This window comes from Conger conger, chromosome 2 (genome assembly GCF_963514075.1).
Source record: "Conger conger chromosome 2, fConCon1.1, whole genome shotgun sequence".
In the NCBI taxonomy this organism is placed as follows: domain Eukaryota; kingdom Metazoa; phylum Chordata; class Actinopteri; order Anguilliformes; family Congridae; genus Conger; species Conger conger.
The window spans coordinates 49787855-49810410 of record NC_083761.1 but is presented as its reverse complement, the minus strand read 5'-3'; the positions used below and the strand labels follow the sequence as shown (position 1 = coordinate 49810410).

The window sequence follows — 22556 nt, the reverse complement described above, 5'->3', positions numbered from 1 at the left end:
ATTTCTATTGCTTCCAAAATATCAGCTCAATTTCAGGCAGACCTACAATTGATATTACATAGTGGGAAACATTTGCTCCTCCCCTTGTACACCCTTTGGAGGAGCACACATTTAACTAGTCTCTATGGATTCAACCTTTGCCCACTGAACCATTGCAGGAGGCTCACATTGATGGTGTTCTCCACACTATGCAAGCTTATCTAATTAAACTTGAAGTGAATGCCAATCTGATTAATACTGAGATGCAGGACATTGCAAATAATTATGTGTCTGTGAAGGGGAAAGCCTGTAATTAAATTCTTCAATCCTATGCTGCTGTTTGTTCACCCTGTACACCCTTTTCCTCATAAGGATTCTGGATAAGCTTATCACTGTACCGTGTGAATTCACCCGTCTGCTTAAACACTACCAGACATCGGTTTATATTAGAGCTGTGAGTTTCACCTAGCATGCCGGGTCTTTCTATGGGTCATTGGAGCCTATACACTTAACCTGGGTAGGGAACATGTATTGATTTTGCACCTGTATGTGCATGAGTGTGTTGTGAGATTGAGACAAGGCTATTACAGGATCATTTAATGAATCACAATTCATAATACAATACTTTTCTGCTTACAGGATAGTCATTGCAAAGTCAGTGGTTTTCAATCTACCTGGACATTTTGAAAGGAATCTGAATAGTATCAGGGTTACGGATAATGGAGAATTTTGGTTACTTTATGCTTGGTTATGTCATCTTTTTAACCTGCAGTGCTGTAGCTTCTGTACCATATTATGTAAAGAAATGGCACCTGTACTGATTCACTTTCTGTTAACTGTACAATTGGAAATAATCAGAACTGCATATAATGACTGGAGATCATTGATGGGTTCCTGTAAAGCTGCTGTTTTACTAAACACATCTGATTGTATGAGGTTGGATATAGCCAAAATATTCATTTTCAAACTGAGACCATTTTGCATTTCCATCCCTTTTTCGCTTTCATATTGTTCATGTTCACATCATCATTAAACATCCAATACAACTAACCTCACTTCCCACTGGTCAGTGTGCGTAGCCTAAAACTATGCCGATATCAAACCGATGAATAATTATTCATTGTTCACAGCTGTTTGTTGTAGTTTATTTTACAGATGAATAGTAAAGCACCACCCCTTGTATTTTCTTGCAGATTGAAGTTAATAGTCAATATAAATATTGAGACAATAAAATTGTTTTTTCTCTGTACTGTATTTTATTGTATTTTTATCTGTACTTTATTGTATATAAAAATAAATCCTTGGACAATTGTGTATGGAAATGGCTGTAATTTGTATACATGTATGACCCAATATGGATGTAATTACCCTCAAATTTAAGCTGGCGAAATGCACATAACCTCATAACCTCATATTCATTGCATCAGTTCAAATCCAACGTGCTGGAAAAAAACTAACAAGAATTGTGTCGCTGTCCACGTGCTTAAGCACTGCACTGTATATCTTAGATTTAAGGTCCATGGTCCAAGAGAGTTGCCTCGGGTACGCCTTTTGACCCTCATTCACAAACTCCCATTTACAAAGGGAGTCTCTCTGTGGGAGTCCATTGTAGGGAGGATGACGTGGAGTGACAGGTTTTTAATATTTAATGATTGTGCTACTTTTAGTCCTGTGGTTGCATTATGATAAATGACTACTGTAGCTTGTTGTTATTGTTTTGTACTTTTGTATTGTTATGTGTATCAGCCATATGCCCAGGACAAATACATCTAAATGACTTATATCTAATAATAACAATAATAATGATCATCATCATCATTGAACTGATGGCTCAGAACAACATGGTTCTACCATTTTCTTTCCTCTTACATAACAACTATTCATGTTGATAATTGTACCAGATATAATAATAGTGTCTGTAGTCCTGCCATGGAGTTAGAATAATATTATTTAAAATTCAGGATATTTTTGTTTACCCAATCATTATTATTCATGTTCCTGTTTCCTTTGGTTTAAAGGGGAAGATCATGGTTTAAAGTCATTCCTGTTTTATATTGCTGCCATAGTGGTCAGAGTAATCACACACAGAATTTATAGCAAGGTTATTGCATTCCAAATGTATTTGATAATGTACATAAATACCTGATATAAATATAAACATGATCCTTTTCCTTGCACCCCTGCAGGAACAGAACAAACCATAGCAATAGGAACACTTATTCAACATTATAAATTCACACTCATACAATCAGACATGCTGTTTAGTCGGGGCAGTGACACAGCCAGATTGAGAGACACAATACAGTAACATCACTGAAGAACAACATACTCCACTGACACTGAAAAAAGCACCCCTCTCTCTGTACAGGCACAGCATAAGAACTGCAGTTCACATTAAAATGTCTGTTATCAATAAGAAAATCAATACCTGAATAAATAATAAATAAATGACAATATTCTGTGAAGATTAATATTTTGCTACCTATATAAAAATGCTAGCATTAAGAAATAATAGAATATTACATAACGAAACGTATAAATCAGAAATCTATTAATATGTCATATTTACACCAATACGGGGAACAATAGTGCAAGCAATCAGAACTGAAAAACGGAGAGAAGAGGATAACAGGGGAGGTAATCACGGCAAAATAGGTTTGAATTACTTCCCACAATGTCTTGTGCATAAAACATAATACATGTCATGACTATTTAGAAAATTGAATAACAAATTAGCGGAGACTTCTCAAAACCATTGTATGCAAGCCTGGATAAACTGTCACAGATGTCACTTCATTTTCTTTTGACGAGTCCTAAGAAGTTTATCTGACATGACAGGAATACAGAGGCTATCAAAACACATAGTGGTGTGTACACGGCTAACAATGTGCAAAACACATTGTGGGGGTGTGCTCACAACCTGATCCAAAGAGAATGTGTACATCAGCAGGGAGCAGGGAATCGGGAGACATAAAAACAGTTATAATATTTTAACATGCAAATTTATTTTTCAAGATTTCACACAGAAACACTCAACATGGAAGAACACATTTTTTATAATTGTTATTATTAATAAACAGATTACCAAATATGGGCAGCTGTTGATGGTAATCTGTATTAATAATGATATACAGTCCCCTCCAAAAGTATTGGAACAGCAAGGTCAATTCCTTTGTTTTTGCTATACACTATACAGTTTGGGGTCAAATGATATACATGAGGTGACAGATCTGAATTTCAGCTTTTATTTCCTGCTTCCTTTTTTAATAGATTTGTTAAACAACTTAGAACATATTACCTTTTGTATCAGACCACCCAATTAACCCAATTGAGCATGCAAGAGGCTGAAGTCAAAGTGTGGAATAGCATCACAAAAGAAGAATGCAACAGAAGGTAATTCCAATGAGTCGCAAGGGATATGCTACCAAATATTAGGTGTTATTTACTTTCATTACTTAAATACTCTGTTCCAATACTTTTGCTCAGCTAAAAATTGGGTGGTCTGATACCAAAGGTACTACGTTCTAAGTATTTTAACACATCTAGGTGCAAATACCAGGAAATAAAAACTGAAATTAAATTCTCTTGTCTCGTGTTCATTATTTATTTATTTTTTATCTCAACCCCAAATGTATTCAGTGTATAGCAAAAACAAAAGAATTGGGCCTTGCTGTCCCAATACTTTTGGAAGGGACTGTATGTAATTTTAAGACCACTTAGTATTATTTTGGAAGCATTGTTCAATCATATATTATTGCATGTGAGAGAAAGATAAATGACTAGATAGTGAGGGGAGTTGCGAGATGCAAGAAGTTGAATAAAGAAAAACCCATAAGCAATAGGATTGAATGGTTATGGGGTAGGATGCACAATACAAAGATTGCACTCTACTATGATGACATAAAATGAATCCCTGTACAGATTGCCCTACCAGTCCAAAATGTATTTTGTTTCATGCTCATCAGCTGTCCTGCCTATGAAAGTCATACAGTGCCTTTGGCCATGTTAGTCATGGTAAATTGATCCCGGTAGCTCATTGGTCAGTGTGTGCCATCTCTCCACCTTCTTGCCTTTGTTCTTCAAACAGTCCACCCAATGGCGGAGAGCATCTCCTTGTGAGTGACAGCCCAAAGACACCCCACCTGTCATGGATACATACATTAGTTACCATACAATTCTTTATGGCTATTATGATAGCAGCTGTAGCAGTACCATGCCCTGAACAGAAACAGAAATCAAACTGAGAAACTCACCAATAAAGTCATTGGACTTCCCTAGGTCATAGTCCCAAACAGTGACTTCCAGCGTCTTACTGGACAGCTCTGAGAAAGAAATTTCATAAAAGAACTCCTGTTGTGGGAAGGGAGAGATGAGATGGAAGAGAAAATAAGGAACAAAAAGCTTGAGGGAGATTGCAGACATACTGTGTAAGCAAACACTTAAGTCTGTGATGACTGTTTCACAGTTCATGTATATTAATGTTGTATAGGCAGTGGTGCACGGTAAGAAAACAGGGAAATAAAGAAAAAAGATAGATAGATAAAATACAATTACACGTTTGTTATTATATATGTTTATATTCTTTATTTTTTTAAATGTCTGAAATACAATTGAAATACAACCTGAGCTGTATATTTACATAGAACTGTGAAAACAGTTCACTTAACTAAAACACAGTAGAGTGGTTAATTATCCATACTTGTTCATAGATAAATGTATAATTAGCAAAGTGCAAACATCGTGCTTGTTAATAATAGGCACAGTGGCACAATGGAGTACCTCATTAAATTCTGGGTTCAGAGTCTTTTTTATTACGGCGGTTTTATGTTTGGATTTCTTGTGCAGGTCTGGCTTAAGGTACCTGAAACGGAAAGAAAAATAATAATCTTATTATACAGCAGGAAGAGGAAGCGAGTACACACACACAAGCACATATCATTCTGAGCACACACAAACAGCAAAGTGAGAGGCTTGACTTTGATCAAGAGTACCGTGAAACAGAGAAGAGCTGAGAGTGAGAGATATATGTGTGTGTTTTGGTGCTGTGGGGGTGTGGGATTTGTCTGTTTGTGTACCATTTTCATTTTGGAGCCTGAGGGAAATGGCTTGTTAGGGATATTTATTTTGAGAACTGAGGAGGGAGAGGGGGAAAGCGAGAGAGAAACAGAAAGAGATGTAGCTTGGACTTATGTCTTACAAATGTCCAGCTCTTTTGTCTGTTCCTCAGTCCCTGCCCCTCACACTCTATATCCAAATCAATTACAGATTGCCTTTGAATCCCTCTGCATCTTTGTGACTGTATACCCTTACCAGCCTTCCTCCCATTATTAATCTCCATCTTTGTCTCAATTTCCTTCTTCCTATACACTTACCCCAAATCTCCACACCCTTACTTCACATATCCATGTGGTTGTCAGTCATTCTCGCACAAGGCATTCTAACCAAGCTTCCCTCCGCATGCCTCTCTGATGTGTCATCTGTGGTTTTTTGTCACTTGTGTATTTCCCTCATGCATCCCACTCCCTCCTCACGTTTTGACATAGGGGTCAGAAAAGCCATTGACGTCCATGGCAGCCAGGTGGGCACAGCGGCGGACCCCCACACACAGCCCACTGCGCTTCCCCTCTGTGGGCTGTCCTTCATCGTCTCCCTCGCTGGACGCGGAGAGGACCTGTAGGGAGAGAAGGAGGCGCCCCCTCTCCTCCAGACTCCTTTGCTGTTCACTCTCCCACTGTGATGGAAACAGAAGGATGGGGGGAGGGGGAGGGGAGGGTGACTTTTTAGTGGCCTTCATACTCCAGGCTAATGATCCAGCAGTGCTTTCTAAATTCATTTACATTTAAATAAAGGAAATGAAAATGAATGATAACACTGCATAAATACATTGGTAAATCACTGCTACTGATACAGACAAGTGTAGTGTAATGCAGTATGTTATTGAAAATTAATGTTGTCACTAAAACAGAACTGAGAGGCATAGTGTCAATTGTGTGTACACAGTGAGTCAGCCTGGGTGTCCAGAGGCAATCTCATTGTGTGTCTGTGTGTGTATACAATAATTACATCTATCTATCACTCTAGTTTTCTTCATTGCTTTGCTTTCTTTCTGTCGCTATCTCTCATTCCTTATCTACAGTCAATCGCTAACACTCCATACAACAAAATCAATATTTCAATCCTGCTTCCTGCTCTGCTTTTCTTCTCTGCATCCTCAGGCCCTCACTCCATCCATCCGTTCTTTATTCTGTGGCCAACATCAGAGCCTCATTAGTATTGATGCTGTACATTCAGTGACCAAATACTGATTAACCCTCTCTCTCTCTCTCTCTCTCTCTCTCTCTCTATCCTTTATGATCTGTATGAGCTCACAGACTAAGGATCCACTAAGAACAAAATACCAAACACAGTTCATATTTTTATTCTTATTCTGGAACAGCTGCAAAAATGCTATCTACACCTCTCAACACTGATTCAGTAGAATTAATGCAAATCCGGTAACTGCAGAACCATGTCCAAATATTTCTAGTACCAAATTTCATGTTCTTTGCTGCATTAATTTACATTTGAGCGTGCACCTTGTCTCAGCCGTCTGAGCATAATTTTTCTAACTCAAAAATGTGTGCTGCTGTCTCCAGCCACACATAAACTGAAAACCTGGTTTTGCCCACACTTATTTTTGAAGGTCAAGCAAGTTCTGAATCAGTAGCACCATTGAAAATGCATTTTAGATGGGATTCATCTTAATATGGCACATGATAGTGCAGCAAGTAATGACTGAAGATCAGTTGAATGAGCCGCAAATGGACCTCTTCAGTATTTCCTGGATCTAATTCATAGAATCGAACAATTCTGAATAAATTATTTTTTATTAAGGTAACGTGTGTGGAGTTGTTGGAATATTTGTCTCAATGAAATAGCCTGCTTAAATTATAGGAGAAAACAAGTTAGAGGGGCCAGGTTCAGTGCCAAGGTGGAAAATCAATGTCCAGGAAGTATAAATCCTCCCTCGTATGTTGTTCCAATTGACTGGATTTGCTAATTTGTACAATTCTTCAGCCAGACGGTGGAACTAATTAATGGAATCTAGCTGGCTGAGTTCACGTGTGGAAGAAACACAAGGCTGGACTTTTACTTTCTGACCCCTGGACCTTCTGTCTGGTTCAGTGTCATCTTTATCATCAAGCAATACTCGTGTCACTGCAATGAAGAATAATTTCTGACTCTTGCTAATCCAACGAGGGATACCCTTGTATGAAAAACCTACTGATTTCATGTCTAACTTGTTCATGGAATATTCATTTTGCAGCTACAGCTTCCATGCTTGTTGACACATTGCATTGCATTTAAATAGACACTGCACTGAATGACAGATTTCATGTTTATTGCATGTGGATTGGTTAACAGGGATTGTTCCCATTCACATAAAAATGTAATTTTGGCACTGAAATATTGTAGATAACATAGATGAAATTTATTGTAGACAAAATATATTTGACACAAAATGCACAGTGTAACAATTTTCTGGTGGCGCAATTGTGTGCACTTTAAGAGAGAGTCTTCATTTTTTTATTATTTGTGAATCTGACTGGATCTTTGTTTCTGCAAGTAAAACATCAGAAAAATAGACAATGATGACAATGACAGCAAGAATGATGAGAACAATTGACAATTTTAATGTCAACATATATGTACAAAAAAATACTGCTAGCAACCACTACTTCACACAGCCATTCAGTATTGTGCAATTAACGTAGGCGTCATTTACACGGAGGATGTGCCCCCCATATTTAAGAAAGCCTTATCTGTCCCCTGCAATGTTTGGCCCCTACATTGAAACTAGGCCAGATGCACGGCGCCCTGCCCTTCACCAAAGCACAGAAACATTAAAGGCAACATTTGCTTCTCGACTTTCACAACAAATCGTGAACAATGCGCAAGAAAACAAAGAATTTACAGAGATGTCTATTATATACTATCAATTCGTCATTGCTCACTTAAAAAAAATATTGATTAGCTTCCGACCATGTCAAACATGTGCAGAGAATGTAGGTTAGACATGGCAAACACTATTCATAAAGTAACATTATCTTTGATAGTCTCTTTGAAAGCAATATTGTCTTCTTTTCTGATAATTTGCAATGATTGCTAAGAAACTTTTTTGTGATGATGCAGAATAATAAAGCCTATAGCTAACTGTTTGCCAGTTTTCACGGTGAAGTTGGGCTCGTTTTAGAAGACAGCATCGATGCTACAGCGAAGGGAAAATGCCTTAGAAACACTACACACTACTTGTCTTAGAAATTGACAAGAAATTTTTGTGACGTTTTATACTTAAATACTGTTCAGAAGTATGAAAAAAAGATACACTTAAAAGTTGTCGCCATGCAATCCATATTCGATGTTAATAAAAGTAAAAGCATTCGATCATTTTCAAGTTATAAAACTGATGTGTTCAGTAAATCTTTTTGATCTTGAAAATTGCTTAATGGGGATAAGAAAAAGGTTGTATTGTAACTTTTGTATGATCCACACATAGCAAACACTAGGTTAAAGGTACAATAGATCATTTTGGACTCCTAATGGCCAAGAGAGAAATTGCAACAGACATCTCAAACCACAACACTGTTTATGCTTCCCACAGTCTATGAATATAACGCGTTATTATACAGTTCAGTGTTCTCGTGCACTGTTTTGGAAAGCTGAGAGTGATAAACGCAACAGAGCCTGCCGTCTTTTCGTAGTGCTCTAGTAAGAAAATGTTCGCCGAACAGGTGACTTTATGAGATCTTGACATTGGTGTGACACTATTTATCTAACTTTAGCTAACCAACTATATTCTGAGCAAGCAAGTTATTTGGCTAGGTAACTAGCTGGCTATATATGATATGATAGTCTACCACAAACGATGCAACTGCAACTTACAGTTTGAGAGAAATAAAGGTTTACGGATGATTTAACACGTAGAGACAAAAGGAACGTGAAGCTGACCAAATTGCACTCCAGAAAAGCGATTACTGAAACTCTGTATACTATTGCTTATCTAGTTAGAAAACAATACCAGTTCGCTATAACAAGCAAATGAGCGATTACTAGTTAGCTTCCCGAATGTAGAAATATCCACCTGAAGCACAACGCTTGTGCAATCACTGTTCATATTGCCTATATTTTATCGTAAGTGGATATTTGTAAATTCTTCAAGCTAACTATAGCTAATTTGCTTGTTGCTACCGATAACAAACTGGTATTGTTTTATAACTAGATATGTAGTCTTCACTGGGATAATAAGCAATAGTACACAGAGTTTCAGTGATTGCTTGTCTGGAGTGCAATTTAGGCAGTGAGACGAACAATCAGAATCAGCCCCCACAATGCCACTGGCTGTGGCAGTTGGAACCATTTTTCAACCAATGAGCTTTAATTGCTTTACAGCTGGACAATATTTTGATACATTTGACGGGCCGACAAATGTACACTTTGAAACCCGAATTTAAGGACTATAAACACAGGCAGAGGGTGAGTCAACATGTCAGTGAGCCTTTTTCAATGATATGAAGAGATTTACAATGGTCTTGTAACAATTTTTTAACACAAAAATCTTACCAATTGTACCTTTGAAGTAATGAAGTACCTTTAACCGAGATTTGAGCATATTGACTGCCCAGCGCCCCTGTAGCTTTTGAGTGTTTTAAGAAAGCTAAATTCAAGGTGTTTACAAGTAAATATTTTTGTAAAATGATAAATAGTCTGCATTTGTATTGTGTCTTTGTCCAAAGCGCTGTACAATTTATACTTCTCATTCACCCATTCACACACCAACGGCAAATGGCTGCCATGCAAGGAACCAACCAGCAAGTCAGGAGCAATTGGGGGTTAGGTGTCTTGCTCACGGACACTTCGACACACCCAGGATCAAACCCAGGATTGAACTGGCAACCCTCCGACTGCCAGACCACTGCTCTCACCTCCTGAGCCAATGTCACCTCCAATAGCGATGCATGATTATTAGCTAGCTAGCTAGCCTCTAGTATGGTTAAACTTTGTGTAGTTTTCGTCTGAAGCAATGAATTGCAAACTCCTAGCCCAGTGATCGAGTCGGGAAATCTGTCATTTGTAACATACGCATTGTTTTGGCCAACAAGTTGCTTTTCCCATAAAGTTGTCATTCTCTTAGAAGTCACTACAGTGTTGTTGCTTGTAAATAAATTGTCCATCAGTCTTGCATGGACTACGCGGTATGCATGGTGAATTTGCTAATCGCTATTTTGCTAACAGCTTACATGAACCCCCTCTCCCCACCGGGTGCTGGGTATCCGTCCCGCGCCCCCCCCCCCCCCCGGTAATTAATTTGTAAAAATATTGGAATCTGATGCATTCTTACCTTCAGTAAATTTAATTGTGTCCAAATATTTAAATTTAAGCATGAAGATATTTCTCAGACTTGTTTTTAGTACATAAATACATATACAGACCCCATGGGATCAGATCAGATGCAGAAAGACACACAGACAAACAGGCAGCGAGCCAAAAATAAAAACAGGAACAGGTGTGTAGAGAGGCGTAAAGATGCAGGCACACAGACATGAATGGGAAAGACCCAAAGCGTAGACAAACAGGCAGGTTTTGTGAGAAGGGGATGAGACTGTTACCTCTTTCAGGTAGCAAGAGATCCCTCTGAGTGCTGCACTCATAGCGGAGGGGGAGGGCAGCTGAGGAAGAGAGAAGGAAGGACAAGAGAGTGGGGGCAAGTGAGTTCCTTTGTTCATTTATCTCGCTACTTGGCAGACATCCCCATAGGCTAAACCGAAGAGTACTGGGATCAAGATTCTTATTGGAGGCATTGAAGAGCTCTATCTACAACCTACAATGACAAGCATGAGGAATGTGTAGGTAGTAATAATGTAAGCATACAATAAGGCTATGGTGTGTTTGCTTGACAGCCACACCTTTCCAGTTTGTAATTGTTATGGCTGAACAAAGGAATGTCAATGCACAGTCCCTCTCTTTTACCGGAGGTGGGTGCTCAAGGCAAATGTTGTAGTGTTTGGTCTGGTCTGGCTTCACACGACGCAGTGCCACCCGTGACTCCCCTATAAACTCGTTGTGGGTCAGCTTGTCCTCATCGCAGACTGACACCCTGCGAGATGGAAGGAGGAGGAGCAGGAAGTTCAGTACACCATACACGGCGACACAACTGAATACTAAATGCAGGCTGTCTCTGCCTCTTTAACCTTCCGGAATTTAATATGACATTGGCATTACCAATAGTGTTGTAGCAATGTACATGTCAGGTGGATAGAGGTGAGGGATTAAAGTCTTATTAACATTGACGGATTAGATGCTACAGTGATTGACAGAGGGGAAATGCAGAATGCTAGGTTAATACAACACTGTACCACTGACTAGCTGCACTGAGCAGTACTGAGCCTGATGTTAGCAGTGATGTACAAAGCAGAGGGAAAGAGCTCCAGGGTATTATTGGAGTTAATTATGCTATTACAGACTACTATTGTATGAAACATTAATTAATATGAATTAATAATATGTTCATGTTAACATAGTAAATTATTTATTTTATCTTGTGTCACATAGGAGGTCCCATTAATAACTGTGATAATTAGAGTTAAGCTATTCCATAATTGGCCAAAAAAAAAATATAAAACCCTTGCATGTGCTGAAGACGGTTAAGCCACAGCTGCAAAAAGAAAGGAGAAATAAAAGGTCCAGGCGGGGTACAGCCTTTGCAGCCAGAGAAGCAGCTTGGGTTGTAAGAAAACAGCACTCTGTGACTCCCATGTGAGTCTGTGACCAAGGAGCTAAATGGCCAAATTACCTCCTGTCAGCTGCTACATCCAAGCCTGGAACTTAAAATTGTAAAAGTGCTGAGGATTGATGTTGTTGCCCTGGGAAACCAATCAATAGTAATTTTAGCATCAGGGGTAATTTACCTCATGTAGTCCTGTTAACACACTTTATAGCACTACTCTTCTCCTTTTGAGGGCAATCCAACAGCACATACAAGTATGATGAGTAAGTGGAACGTTGGATGGAAGGAGACCCTTCTTAAAATGATTCTTGTTGCATGCATTATCATTCTCATATGACGACATTTAAGTACAGACCCCTCCAAAAGTATTGGAACAGAAAGGTAAATTCCTTTGTTTTTGCCATACACTGAAGATAATTCAGTGTGAGGTCAAAAGATGTACATGAGATGACAGATCCAAATTTCAGCTTTTATTTCCTGGTATTTTTATCTAGATTTGTTGAACAACATATCACCCTTTGTATCAGACCACCCCATTTTTAGGTGAGCAAAAGTATTGGAACATGTGACTCACAGGTGTTTCTTGTTGCCCAGATATATCCTGTTAGATTGATTGATTGAACAATAAATAGTTCTGAATGTCTATTCTGGCGGCACGGATGGTGCAGTGGGTAGCACTGCCGCCTCACAGCAAGGAGGTCCTGGGTTCGAATCCCCGTCGGCCGGGGCCTCTCTGTGCGGAGTTTGCATGTTCTCCCCGTGTCTGCGTGGGTTTCCTCCGGGTACTCCGGTTTCCTCCCACAGTCCAAAGACATGCATGTTAGGCTGATTGGAGAGTCTAAATTGCCCATAGGTATGAGTGTGTGAGTGAATGGTGTGTGTGCCCTGAGATAGACTGGCGACCTGTCCAGGGTGTATTCCTGCCTTTCGCCCAATGTATTCTGGGATAGGCTCCAGCCCCCCTGCGACCCTGATCAGGATAAGCGGGTTCAGATAATGGATGGATGGATGGATGTCTATTCTTGGTTTTAGCCTTGGGTTTTGCCTGTGAAGACTGCATTTGTGTTAGAAAAGATAAACATGAAGTCCCGAGAGCTGTCTTTGGGAGAAAAGCAAGTCAATTTAAAGCTTAGAAAAGAGGGTAAATCACTCACAGCCATTGCACAAGCATTGGGGATAGCGTATACAACAACTTGAAATGTCCTGAAAAACAAAGAAACCTTGCTGATGTACTGAGCAACAGACATCGAACAGGACGACCAAGGAAAACATCAGCAGTTGATGACAGAAACATTGCGAGCGATGTGAAGAAAAACTGCCAAACATCAGTAAGTGACATCACAAACAATCACCACAGGGCAGGGGTGAAAGCATCTCAATCAACCATTCAAAGACTTAGAGAGCAGCAATAGGCTATACAAGAAGATGCAAACCACTCATCAGTGGTAAGAATCGGAAGACAAGATTACAATTTGCAATGAAGTACAGAGTTATAAAAGAACAATGCAACAGTTCGGTGATTGCAGGCTTGATGCAATTATTGCAAGCAACGCATATGTTACCAAATATTAAATGTTATTTATTTTCATTTACTTAAATACGCTCAGTTCCAATACTTTTGTTCACCTCTGGTCTGACATGTAAGGTGCTACGTTCTAAGTAGTTTAACACATCTAGGTGTAAATACCAGGACATAAAACCTGAAATTCTTGTTATTTATCAGTTTTTTGCCAGAACAAAGGAATTGGCAGTTCCAAAACTTTTGGAGGGGACTGTATATTGGTACTACAATTTCATTCAAGTATCCAGTGTGTCTCAGGATATTGTGATTCAAGATAATTCAGATATTAAATGGATAGACAGAAATATACGGAAAAAGAAACCAATACATATGTAAATACATATTCTAACCTCATTCATAGATACACTAATTCAAATCCGAGACTCATATACAGTACATAGACTCATTAACACTCAGTGACTTATTAAGTCTTATGCTGCTATTGCCCATCTACTTATAGGTTTGATGCATTGTATGTTCAGAGATTCTCTTCTGCATACTGTTGTCATATGTGTTTATTTGCGTTACTGTCATCTTCCTGTCAGCTTCGACCAGTCTGCCACTTCTCCACTGACCTCTCTCACTAACAAGGCGTTTCTGCCTGCCGAACCGTTGCTCACTGGATGTTTTTTGTTTTTCGCACCATTCTCTGCAAACTCTAGAGACTGTTGTGCGTTAAAATCCCAGGAGATCAGCGGATCAGAGATATTCTAACCACCCTTCTGGCACTAACCATCACTCCACGGTCAAAGTCACTTAGATCACATTTTTTCCCAAGTCCGATGGTTGATGTGAACATTAACTGAAGCTCTTGACCTGTATCTACATGACTGTATGCATTGCACTGTTGCCACACAATTGGCTGATCAGTTAATCGCATGTGTACCTAATAAAGTGTTCAGTGAGTGTGGATGTGTGCATATATCTGTTCACAGAATGTGTTGTTGGCTTGTTTTTCCCCCTGAGGACCTAAACACATATTCTATTCTATTCTATTCTCCTTTCACACACATTTTAACAATTTTGTCCCCATCCAATGTATGATGATATTTTACCTCTTGGGGGCTTAGTAAAATTAAATACCCCTGGAAGTTACTCTGACCTCAATCTGTCACTCCAGATGGGAGAAAGAGAGGCAGAGATAGAGAAGGCGTGTGTGTGTGTGTGTGAGAGAGAGAGAGAGAGAGAGAGAGAGAGAGAATCAGCAAAAATAGAAGTTGAGGATGACATGAACCCACAAGCAGGGCCAGATGCCAGATACCTCAGTGTTTTTCTGTACATGTCCTCCTCAGTGATGCCATAGTAAGTCAGAGTCTCATTCCACACTGGATTTAGAGTGTTGCGCACAATCTTGGTCTTCAGTTTATTTGCCTGGAAGAGTGAACAGAGTAGCACAGTAACAATTTTGACCCTGCCACCAGTGATAACCCACTGTTTCTAATAATAACAGGGAAATTCACCTTGCAGGCTCCAGGAAGCAGGTGCAACTTGACATAGGGATCTGCTAAACCATTGAAATCCATTGGCTTCAGGCCCTGAGCAGGACATAGAAAATGAAAGGGAGATGAAATCTTTAACCTGCTCATGCCAGTATACACAGTGTTCTGCACTGAGTGTGTGCATGATATGATAACTTGTACTGCTTTCAGGTAGGTACTGAAACAAGCAAAAATACAGGAAGCATATGGAAGTCACAGTACAGCTGTTAACAGTTCAGATCCACTTGCATGGTGTGGTTTGGAAAGACACACAGAGCAGAAAACAAGTAATCTGTAGAAATAATGGGTGCATTGAAAGCTGGACTTTCACCCACTACAGGACAAGGACTGGTATTAGATAATGAGACAATAAGAGTGTGGACAGAGGTTGAGACAGGTACCTTTGCTTTTATCACAGTGCAGTGCAGGGAACTGGTGGCTCTCTCATACAGCAGATCAAACTCCAGAGTACCAAGAGATGCTGAAACACAACGGAATGAAACTCAATCTGTTTTTTTTTTCTGTGTTTGGGGGCATTGCCGAAAAAGGCCTGACCCACACAGCCCATTTTCAGAAAACCGCTTTGCCACAACTTGAAAAATGAACATTGATGAAGGTTTTACGTATATGGAGAGAAATCTTGTACAGTATACCCGTTATAGGGAATATAATAGCTATTTTCTGTGATGAACTCTCCGATGTGTCCTGTTCAGAACACAAAGGCTAAATGCCTCTTATCTGGCTGCTACCTCAAACCAGAAATTGAGCTATTTCTGATTAACTCCAAAATGAATGGCCTTTCAACTCCTCTGGCAATGATTTGACAATGTCAAATGTTTCAAGATTTCTACATATCCGAATCTAGCTGCCAAAACGCTGCCACAACCGAACCTTGATGTGACCATGCCTCGCGTATGATATGCACTTATACATAACACAAGTGTAATTTCCATAACTGGAATCATCTGCTATCCGGGATGTTTTGGCTATTAAAATAAAATCTTGAATATTTCATATGATCATTTATAAGTTATATTAAATATTCAAGGTGAGCAATAACTTAAAAGTATGAAGAATTTATATTTTGTAAGAAGTTGTTGTTTTCTTACAAACCAGGAATTAATCATCCTTTTTAATCACATTGAATCTTGAATAATTCATAAAATATGCAAGATAGTATTTTTTTTATATCTATAATTGCCAAATATGATTACTGTACCAAAACAGTTTAGTCCATTCATTCTTATGGGTTTCTGGCACAGGAATCCCATGGTGACAGTAGGAGTAGAATGAAACACCATTTATTATAATATATAATATTTTTTACATAATTTTCTCTGGAGAATGCATGTAAATTTTGCTTACATTGTGTGCAAGAATTTGGGCATCCCTGGTCAAATAGCCTTTTTACAATTAATATCTAAGTGAACAGAAGTGAACCTGACTTCTAAATGGTACAAAGTTAAACATGACACATTTCTTCACATTTTAAAGCAAAATTACTCTTTCTTAAAAAAATTTACAGTTTCAAAATGATAAAAAAAGGAAAAAGGCCCTATGCAAAAGTCAGTTAGTACTTTGTAACTCCTCCTTGGGCAACTATATCAGCTTGTAAATGCTTCCTGTGGCCAGCTAAGAGTCTTTCAATTCTTGCTTTTGGAATTTTTCCCCCTTCTTCCTGGCAGAACACCCTTAGCTCAGAAATATATTTCAGCCTCATGTACGGCATGTTTGAGATCTCTCCACGGATTTTCAATAATATTCATGTCTGGGGACCGTGGTGACCATTCCAAAACATTCATCCATCTTTCCTGGAGGGACTTAATAGTTGATTTCGAGGTATGCTTTGGATCATTGTCTTGCTGGATTGCCCAACCTCTCTTCAACTTCAATGTCTGGAATTTCGTGATATTTGGTGGAATAGATTCTTCCATCCACTTCCTTCCACTCGCACAATATTTCCTGTGCCCCAAGCTGCCACACAGCCCCAAAGCATTATGCTCACCTGACTCATTGAAGCCCGAACGAGTAAATCACCTGGGTCTGGGCCTTGGTAATCATCTTCTTAAAAAGTAACAAAGAATAATTCAAAAGGGTTCCAAAACTTGAAACTTGGCACAGGGCCCTTTTCCTTTCTTATATGATTTATAAACAGCAAAAAATGAAAATAAAAAGCCATCTTGCTTAAGAATTTGCAGAAAGATCTCATGTTTACGTTTAGAGTTCTGTTTGCTTTTTCACGTACAGATTCACTGTGACAGACCAGGGGTGCCCAAACTTTTACACCCCACTGTATGCCAGCCACTTTCATTCATGTGCAGCTTTCCTTCTAGTTGAAGTAATAATTTGGGTTTAAATTTTATATGCGGATAAAACCTCTATACCCACAGTTTTCACATAATGTGCTGAATTCAAAGTATTTGCTGAAGCAATTTCAGTGTTCATTGGTAATGAACAAGCAGGAAATAATGTGTAATTACTTTATACCATTCTTTTCTGGCAGAATAATATAGTCATTGGGGTTTTGAGACATAACTTCCTTTCTAATATTTTGAATATCAATAGAAAATTGCCACAAACCTGCTTTTAACTTGATGATTCAAAAATCTCAGCTTATAACAAAATATGAACTTTGAAAACACTTTCAACTTTGTGGTTGGAACACTTCCAGAATTAAACAATAATAAATGGCAAGACTCACTACTGTCATCACTGTCACAGCTGTCAACCTCAATGGACGTGTCCACACTGCTCATCAAAGACAGCGTGCCACCTCCACCACCCCCTCCCCCTGTTGCTCCTGGCAACACAGGAGACAACAGGCCACCAGTACTTGCCATCGAGGCCCCACCCCCTGGGCTGAGGGCTGATGGAAAGCCAGCTGGATTAGGGGAGAGGGGCTCAGAGATTGAGGAGGTGGGAGAGAGGCGTGGAAAGTATGCAGAGATCTGTCTGATTGGCCGGATGGGGCCAGGACAGACATCGATGGCCATGTGTTCCTGGATGGAGATGGTCAGTTTCTTTCCCTTGCGCACCGTCATAGAGCTGGCGATGAGAGAGAGCATTAAGTTTATGATGATAAGTAGGAAATTGCTTTCTATTATTGAAGGACTGATAGAGGAGTACTATACAGACAGGGTCCTGAACAGAGTTGATGGATGTTGTTTCTGGTTCAGAGTAAATTACAACAATGAAAGCAAGAAGTGTCATGGATGAAGATGTTAACTCATAGCAATCAACATTGTATGACATTCATTTTTAAAAATCAAACCTTTTTATAAAGGAAATAAGGCTTGCACACCTGTAGGTAACAGGTGCTAGGAGAAAATCCAAAAAGAGATTGAACTTTCGCACACTGTATCTTTAATCTATACATAAAAATCTTTAATCACGTAACAAACAGATGTTTCAGATATAATCATTGACGAAGGAATATTTGGGATATATTGAAAAAAAAGGAATCATGTTTTGTTTCCATTGTAATTTCCAAAGTAATCCATCAAGAGATCATAGACAAAAAAATGTATTAAACTAGAAAATAAAAATAATATAAAAGACAAGTGACCATTCTTGCAAAATGAGAAAATTACCATATCATATTTCTGTTTCAATATGACTATGCAACATTTATGTCATCAAGGTCATCCATTATTTGAATTTTGCAGTAGTATATACCTTTGTGATCTGAGAAAATCCTGGAATTGAAGCGTAAAATAAGTTTAAATAGTACGGCTCCAATCGTATTGCATTTCAAATGCGCCAATAGCTATTTTCAAACTAAAACATCATTTTACACTCAACCTAGTTTTACATTAGGACAAATAATAAATTATTTGTTGGTTCATCCTTTCACTGCAACAGTCCAGGAGAACTCATACAGTGCACATGCGTCCCCTAGTATCTGGGCTGCCAGCCACTGCTACACAATCCAACCATCCTTCCACCACCAACACTGTAGCCAATCGACATTGGCACTGTTCCATACCATGTGTGACTACACTGTGAAACAGGGCTTTAGTAAGACAAACCACCAGATTGCCCCCAAGAAAACCCTTCATATGGCTATGCTTCTCAAATGGGAAAAGATGATTCTTGTGATATATATGCCTTTGCAGAAACATCACAGATGGTTCTGATTTTAATAAACACATTATGAACTTTACAACACATTATGAAACCCAACTGAATTTACCACTAATTTCATCATCTGTTGTATCAGCAATGTTTCTGCTGATCTGGCCTGGGATCATCATTTTCCCTTCTTGATATCTGTTCCAGTATGTACTGAAATGTAATTCTAGTTAATACGAATTTAATGTTAATGTTCATGCTTGTTGTTTCTAATTTGAAAACTCAAATGTAATTTGGCATTTTGTTCAAGATGGCCCCACGAAAACTCGGCTTAGTTCTAGCACAAATAAATTGTGTCATTTTGTAATATCTAGGAAACTGGAAGGTATTCTTTAAGAACATTCATTTTAAATGACTGCAGGGGAATAAATGAAAAGGGACTTTTCATTTCAACTCATATTCAACTGATTCTGGTAACTAAGAAAAAAAGTGTTCTAATATTGCAACTCATGCATAACGCCAAAAGCATTTAATTGGTTGTCAGACCTACAGCCTTGAGAGCTCAAAATAGATGTATTGCTGACTGCATACATACAGTACATACACTCACCAAGCACTTTATTAGGAACATTTTACTTTATTACACCTACTTATTCATGCGATTATCTAATCAGCCAATTCTGTGGCAGCAGTGCAATGCATACAATCATGTAGATACAAGCCAGGAGCTTCAGATAATGTTCACATCAACCATCAGAATGGGGAAAAATGTAATCTAAGTGACTTTGACCGTGGAATGATTGTTGGTGGCAGACAGGGTGGTTTGAGTATCTCAGAAACTGCTGATCTCCTGGGATTTCCATGCACACTAGTCCCTAGAATTTGCAAAGAAAAAAAAAATCCAGTGAGCAGCAGTTCTGTAGGCAGAAATGCCCTGTTAATTAGAGACATCAGAGAAGAATGGCCAGACTGGCCAAAGCTGACAGGAAGGTGACAGTAACGCAAATAACCACACATTACAAGTGGTATGCAGTCTAAACACACAACTAAGTGGATACAGCAGTAAAAGTAAAAAATAAAAAAAATAAAGTCTAATAAATACCTAATAAAGTGCTCACTGAGTGTATACAGTAGACAAACAGCATGGGTGGAATAAAGAAAAAATGTGGTCAGCTCCAACAATAGTCATTTCAAAACATAGAAAATTATTGTTGTCACCATTAGTAATTGTAAATATTTGCCATTATAATCATTAATCAATTGTTAGTCAGAAACAAGTCATTGAAGCCATTGTTTGATTTTCTCAGCCTGATGGTTAAGCAGTTGGTGCTGAAATATAAGTCCAAATTTTGGAATACTTGATACTCGATGTGATTTTTGAATTCTAGCTTGAGCATGCGATGGAATGTTGCAACAGACAAGATTACATTAAAAATTGTGTAAGATTTATCCACTTGGCTAACTCACACTCTCCCCTCTGTCCAGCTAATTCTTTCAGTCTGAATTACATTTTGTCTGATGCTCTGTTGCTTTCCCTGTCCTTAGTTTTCCATCGTTCTTTCCATCTTTTTCTTCATTTCTTGCTTTTCAGTACTTCTGTCCCTCTTTCACCATTGTGTTCTGTCACTCACTGTTTGACTTCATGATACAATCATACACTAGCATAGCCTGAAACAAACTATATCAATAATAAATTACCGTTTGATTAAATATTCATTGTAACTCCAATTATCTATCTGTGGCAATAAATTAGTTGGGGCTTTTGTATTTGTATGTTTTTGTTTGTGTGTGTATGTGTGTGTGTGTGTGCCTGCGTGCGTGCGTGCTTGCATGCATGTGTGCTCATACACACACACACACACACACACACACACACGGATAAGTGTTTGTAAGTGTGTGCCATTGTGTTTACTGTATGGCTTCATACATTTTCGCACTCATGACATTTCTTTCAGTGAGAAAACAAGGCTGATATTTGCACCAGTGCATTCGGTTTACAGAGCAAGGTAGTGGGAGTATTATTTAGTCTATACATAGATTGGCAGGACAAACTCACACTGACATTATAAATGTAGATGTTAATTCAGCATGCATGGACCGGACACTATGGATGCTGAACATGAGAGACAGAGTGAGAGAGAAAGACAGAGACGGAAAGAGAGGAGGGAGGAATGAGGGATAGATAGACAATGAGAGAAGCCATTATCAATGGGGAAAAAAGGTAAGAGTATGTAGAGGTATCTAAATTAAGAATGACAGGACAAAGATAGGGCAATGAAAATGCAGAAGTGATTCATAATATAATGTCTAGAAAGATTTTCCTTCTTACCTTTGTGATAGCGTGAGTGTACAACTCCCTCATAAGCAAATGAATCCCAGAGCAAGGGGTCTGCACTAACAGGTGGTGAAAAAGAGAGGGAGAAGGAGAGGCAGAAAGGAAGGGAGAGAGAGGGGAGAATGAAGGGGGGGCTGTATTAAGTATTCATTAAAAAGATCAATTGTATCAATACTAAGTTGAAAATTGAAAAGGAGAAAAGAAGGGAAGAAGGAAGGAATGATGGGAGACAGATGATTAGAAGTGTAGAAGATGCATTGACCCAGAGATGGAAAATATAGAGAGAGAGTGAGGAGATTTTTCCTTGAGAGTCTGTTGTATGTATGTGACTGCTGTAGCGTTCCTCTGTCTTTCTCACCCGCACCCTCTCTCTCTCTCTCTCTCTCTCTCTCTCTCTCTCTCTCTATCCCTCCCTCCCTCTTTCTGTATCCCTCCCTACCCCTCTCTCTCTCTCTCTCTCTCTTTCTTTCTCTCTCTCACTCACCCTCTTTACCAATGCAGCATTTCCCATTTCTGTAATATCATTTTGGTCTGTTTGCATTAAGACTCTTTGTCAGTGTTAATAGATCACAATGTTCAGTTATAGTGCATGTGTTGAATTAAGATCCCTCTCCCCCTTAACAGCTAGCTTTCTCTAGATGTTCTATTTCTCCTATTCCCTCAATTTTTATATCTAATTTATTGTCTGTCTTTCGCTTTATCTCTCTCACTCTGTTTAAGCATGAGTGCAGTGTTAATGTAGTGTAGCATACTATGTGGCAGCATTCCCCTCTCCCTCTTTCTCTGTATAATTATTCTAATGACACCTCTGTCAATAATAGACAATACCAAACACACCCTTCCTCTTGTCCTTTTCTTTCATGGAGGGAAATAATTCTCTCCCTCTCAATATTATCGTTCTTTCTCCCTTATCTCTTTGACCCTTACAACCCCCCCTTGAAGTGGCTGTCTGTCAAGAGTTTAAAATAAGTGTGTGTATCTTACAATCACAGAGCGTGGATATTCCACAGAATACAATTTTAACTTGCAGTCCCCCTCCTTAACATTTCTACAGCCCATTCTCATGTTTTGTTCATCTCTCCCAGTCCCTCCCACGCACAAGCTCTGTCTTCCTGTGCCAAAAGGGATTTTATTACTGTTCTTTCTCTACATCTCTCTCTTTCCCTCTCTCTATCCCCCCCCCCCCTCTCTCTTTCTCTCTCTCATGTGCACATGCGCATATACTGTTTCTGGGGGTATTTATTTGTTTTTGATCTCGTTCTCACTACCCCTCCCCTCTCCCCCATCCTCCCTCTTGCTCTCTATCTATCTACATGTGTTGTTCATTAATAACATTTTCTGAGCAGTTTGCGCAAAAGTAATCATGTC

The 22556-nt window shown here is 38.9% G+C and overlaps 1 protein-coding gene across 1 annotated transcript; it reads right to left on the bottom strand.

Annotated features, from left to right (window-relative positions):
- Positions 1 to 2081: 2081 nt before the first annotated feature.
- Positions 2082 to 21539, bottom strand: doc2a (double C2-like domains, alpha). The gene is made up of 11 exons (XM_061230799.1): positions 21183 to 21539; positions 17484 to 17827; positions 15184 to 15263; positions 14765 to 14839; positions 14566 to 14675; positions 10987 to 11113; positions 10626 to 10685; positions 5511 to 5710; positions 4759 to 4840; positions 4233 to 4329; positions 2082 to 4121 (listed from the first exon to the last, which is right to left on the bottom strand). Exons 2-11 carry the CDS (start codon positions 17821 to 17823, stop codon positions 3985 to 3987), a joined length of 1308 nt encoding a protein of 435 aa, XP_061086783.1. The 5' UTR covers positions 17824 to 17827; positions 21183 to 21539; the 3' UTR covers positions 2082 to 3984.
- Positions 21540 to 22556: the final 1017 nt, after the last annotated feature.

Bases quoted from the DNA above. Each gene is read 5' to 3' on its own strand.
- doc2a (XM_061230799.1), bottom strand. From the start codon at position 17,823: ATGACGGTGCGCAAGGGAAAGAAACTGACCATCTCCATCCAGGAACAC. The intron at 15,264-17,483 runs GTGAGTCTTGCC...GTTGTGTTTCAG, and splicing joins CTGTGACAGTGATGACAGTA to CATCTCTTGGTACTCTGGAG. The intron at 14,676-14,764 runs GTGAATTTCCCT...TCACTCTTCCAG, and splicing joins TGCTTCCTGGAGCCTGCAAG to GCAAATAAACTGAAGACCAA.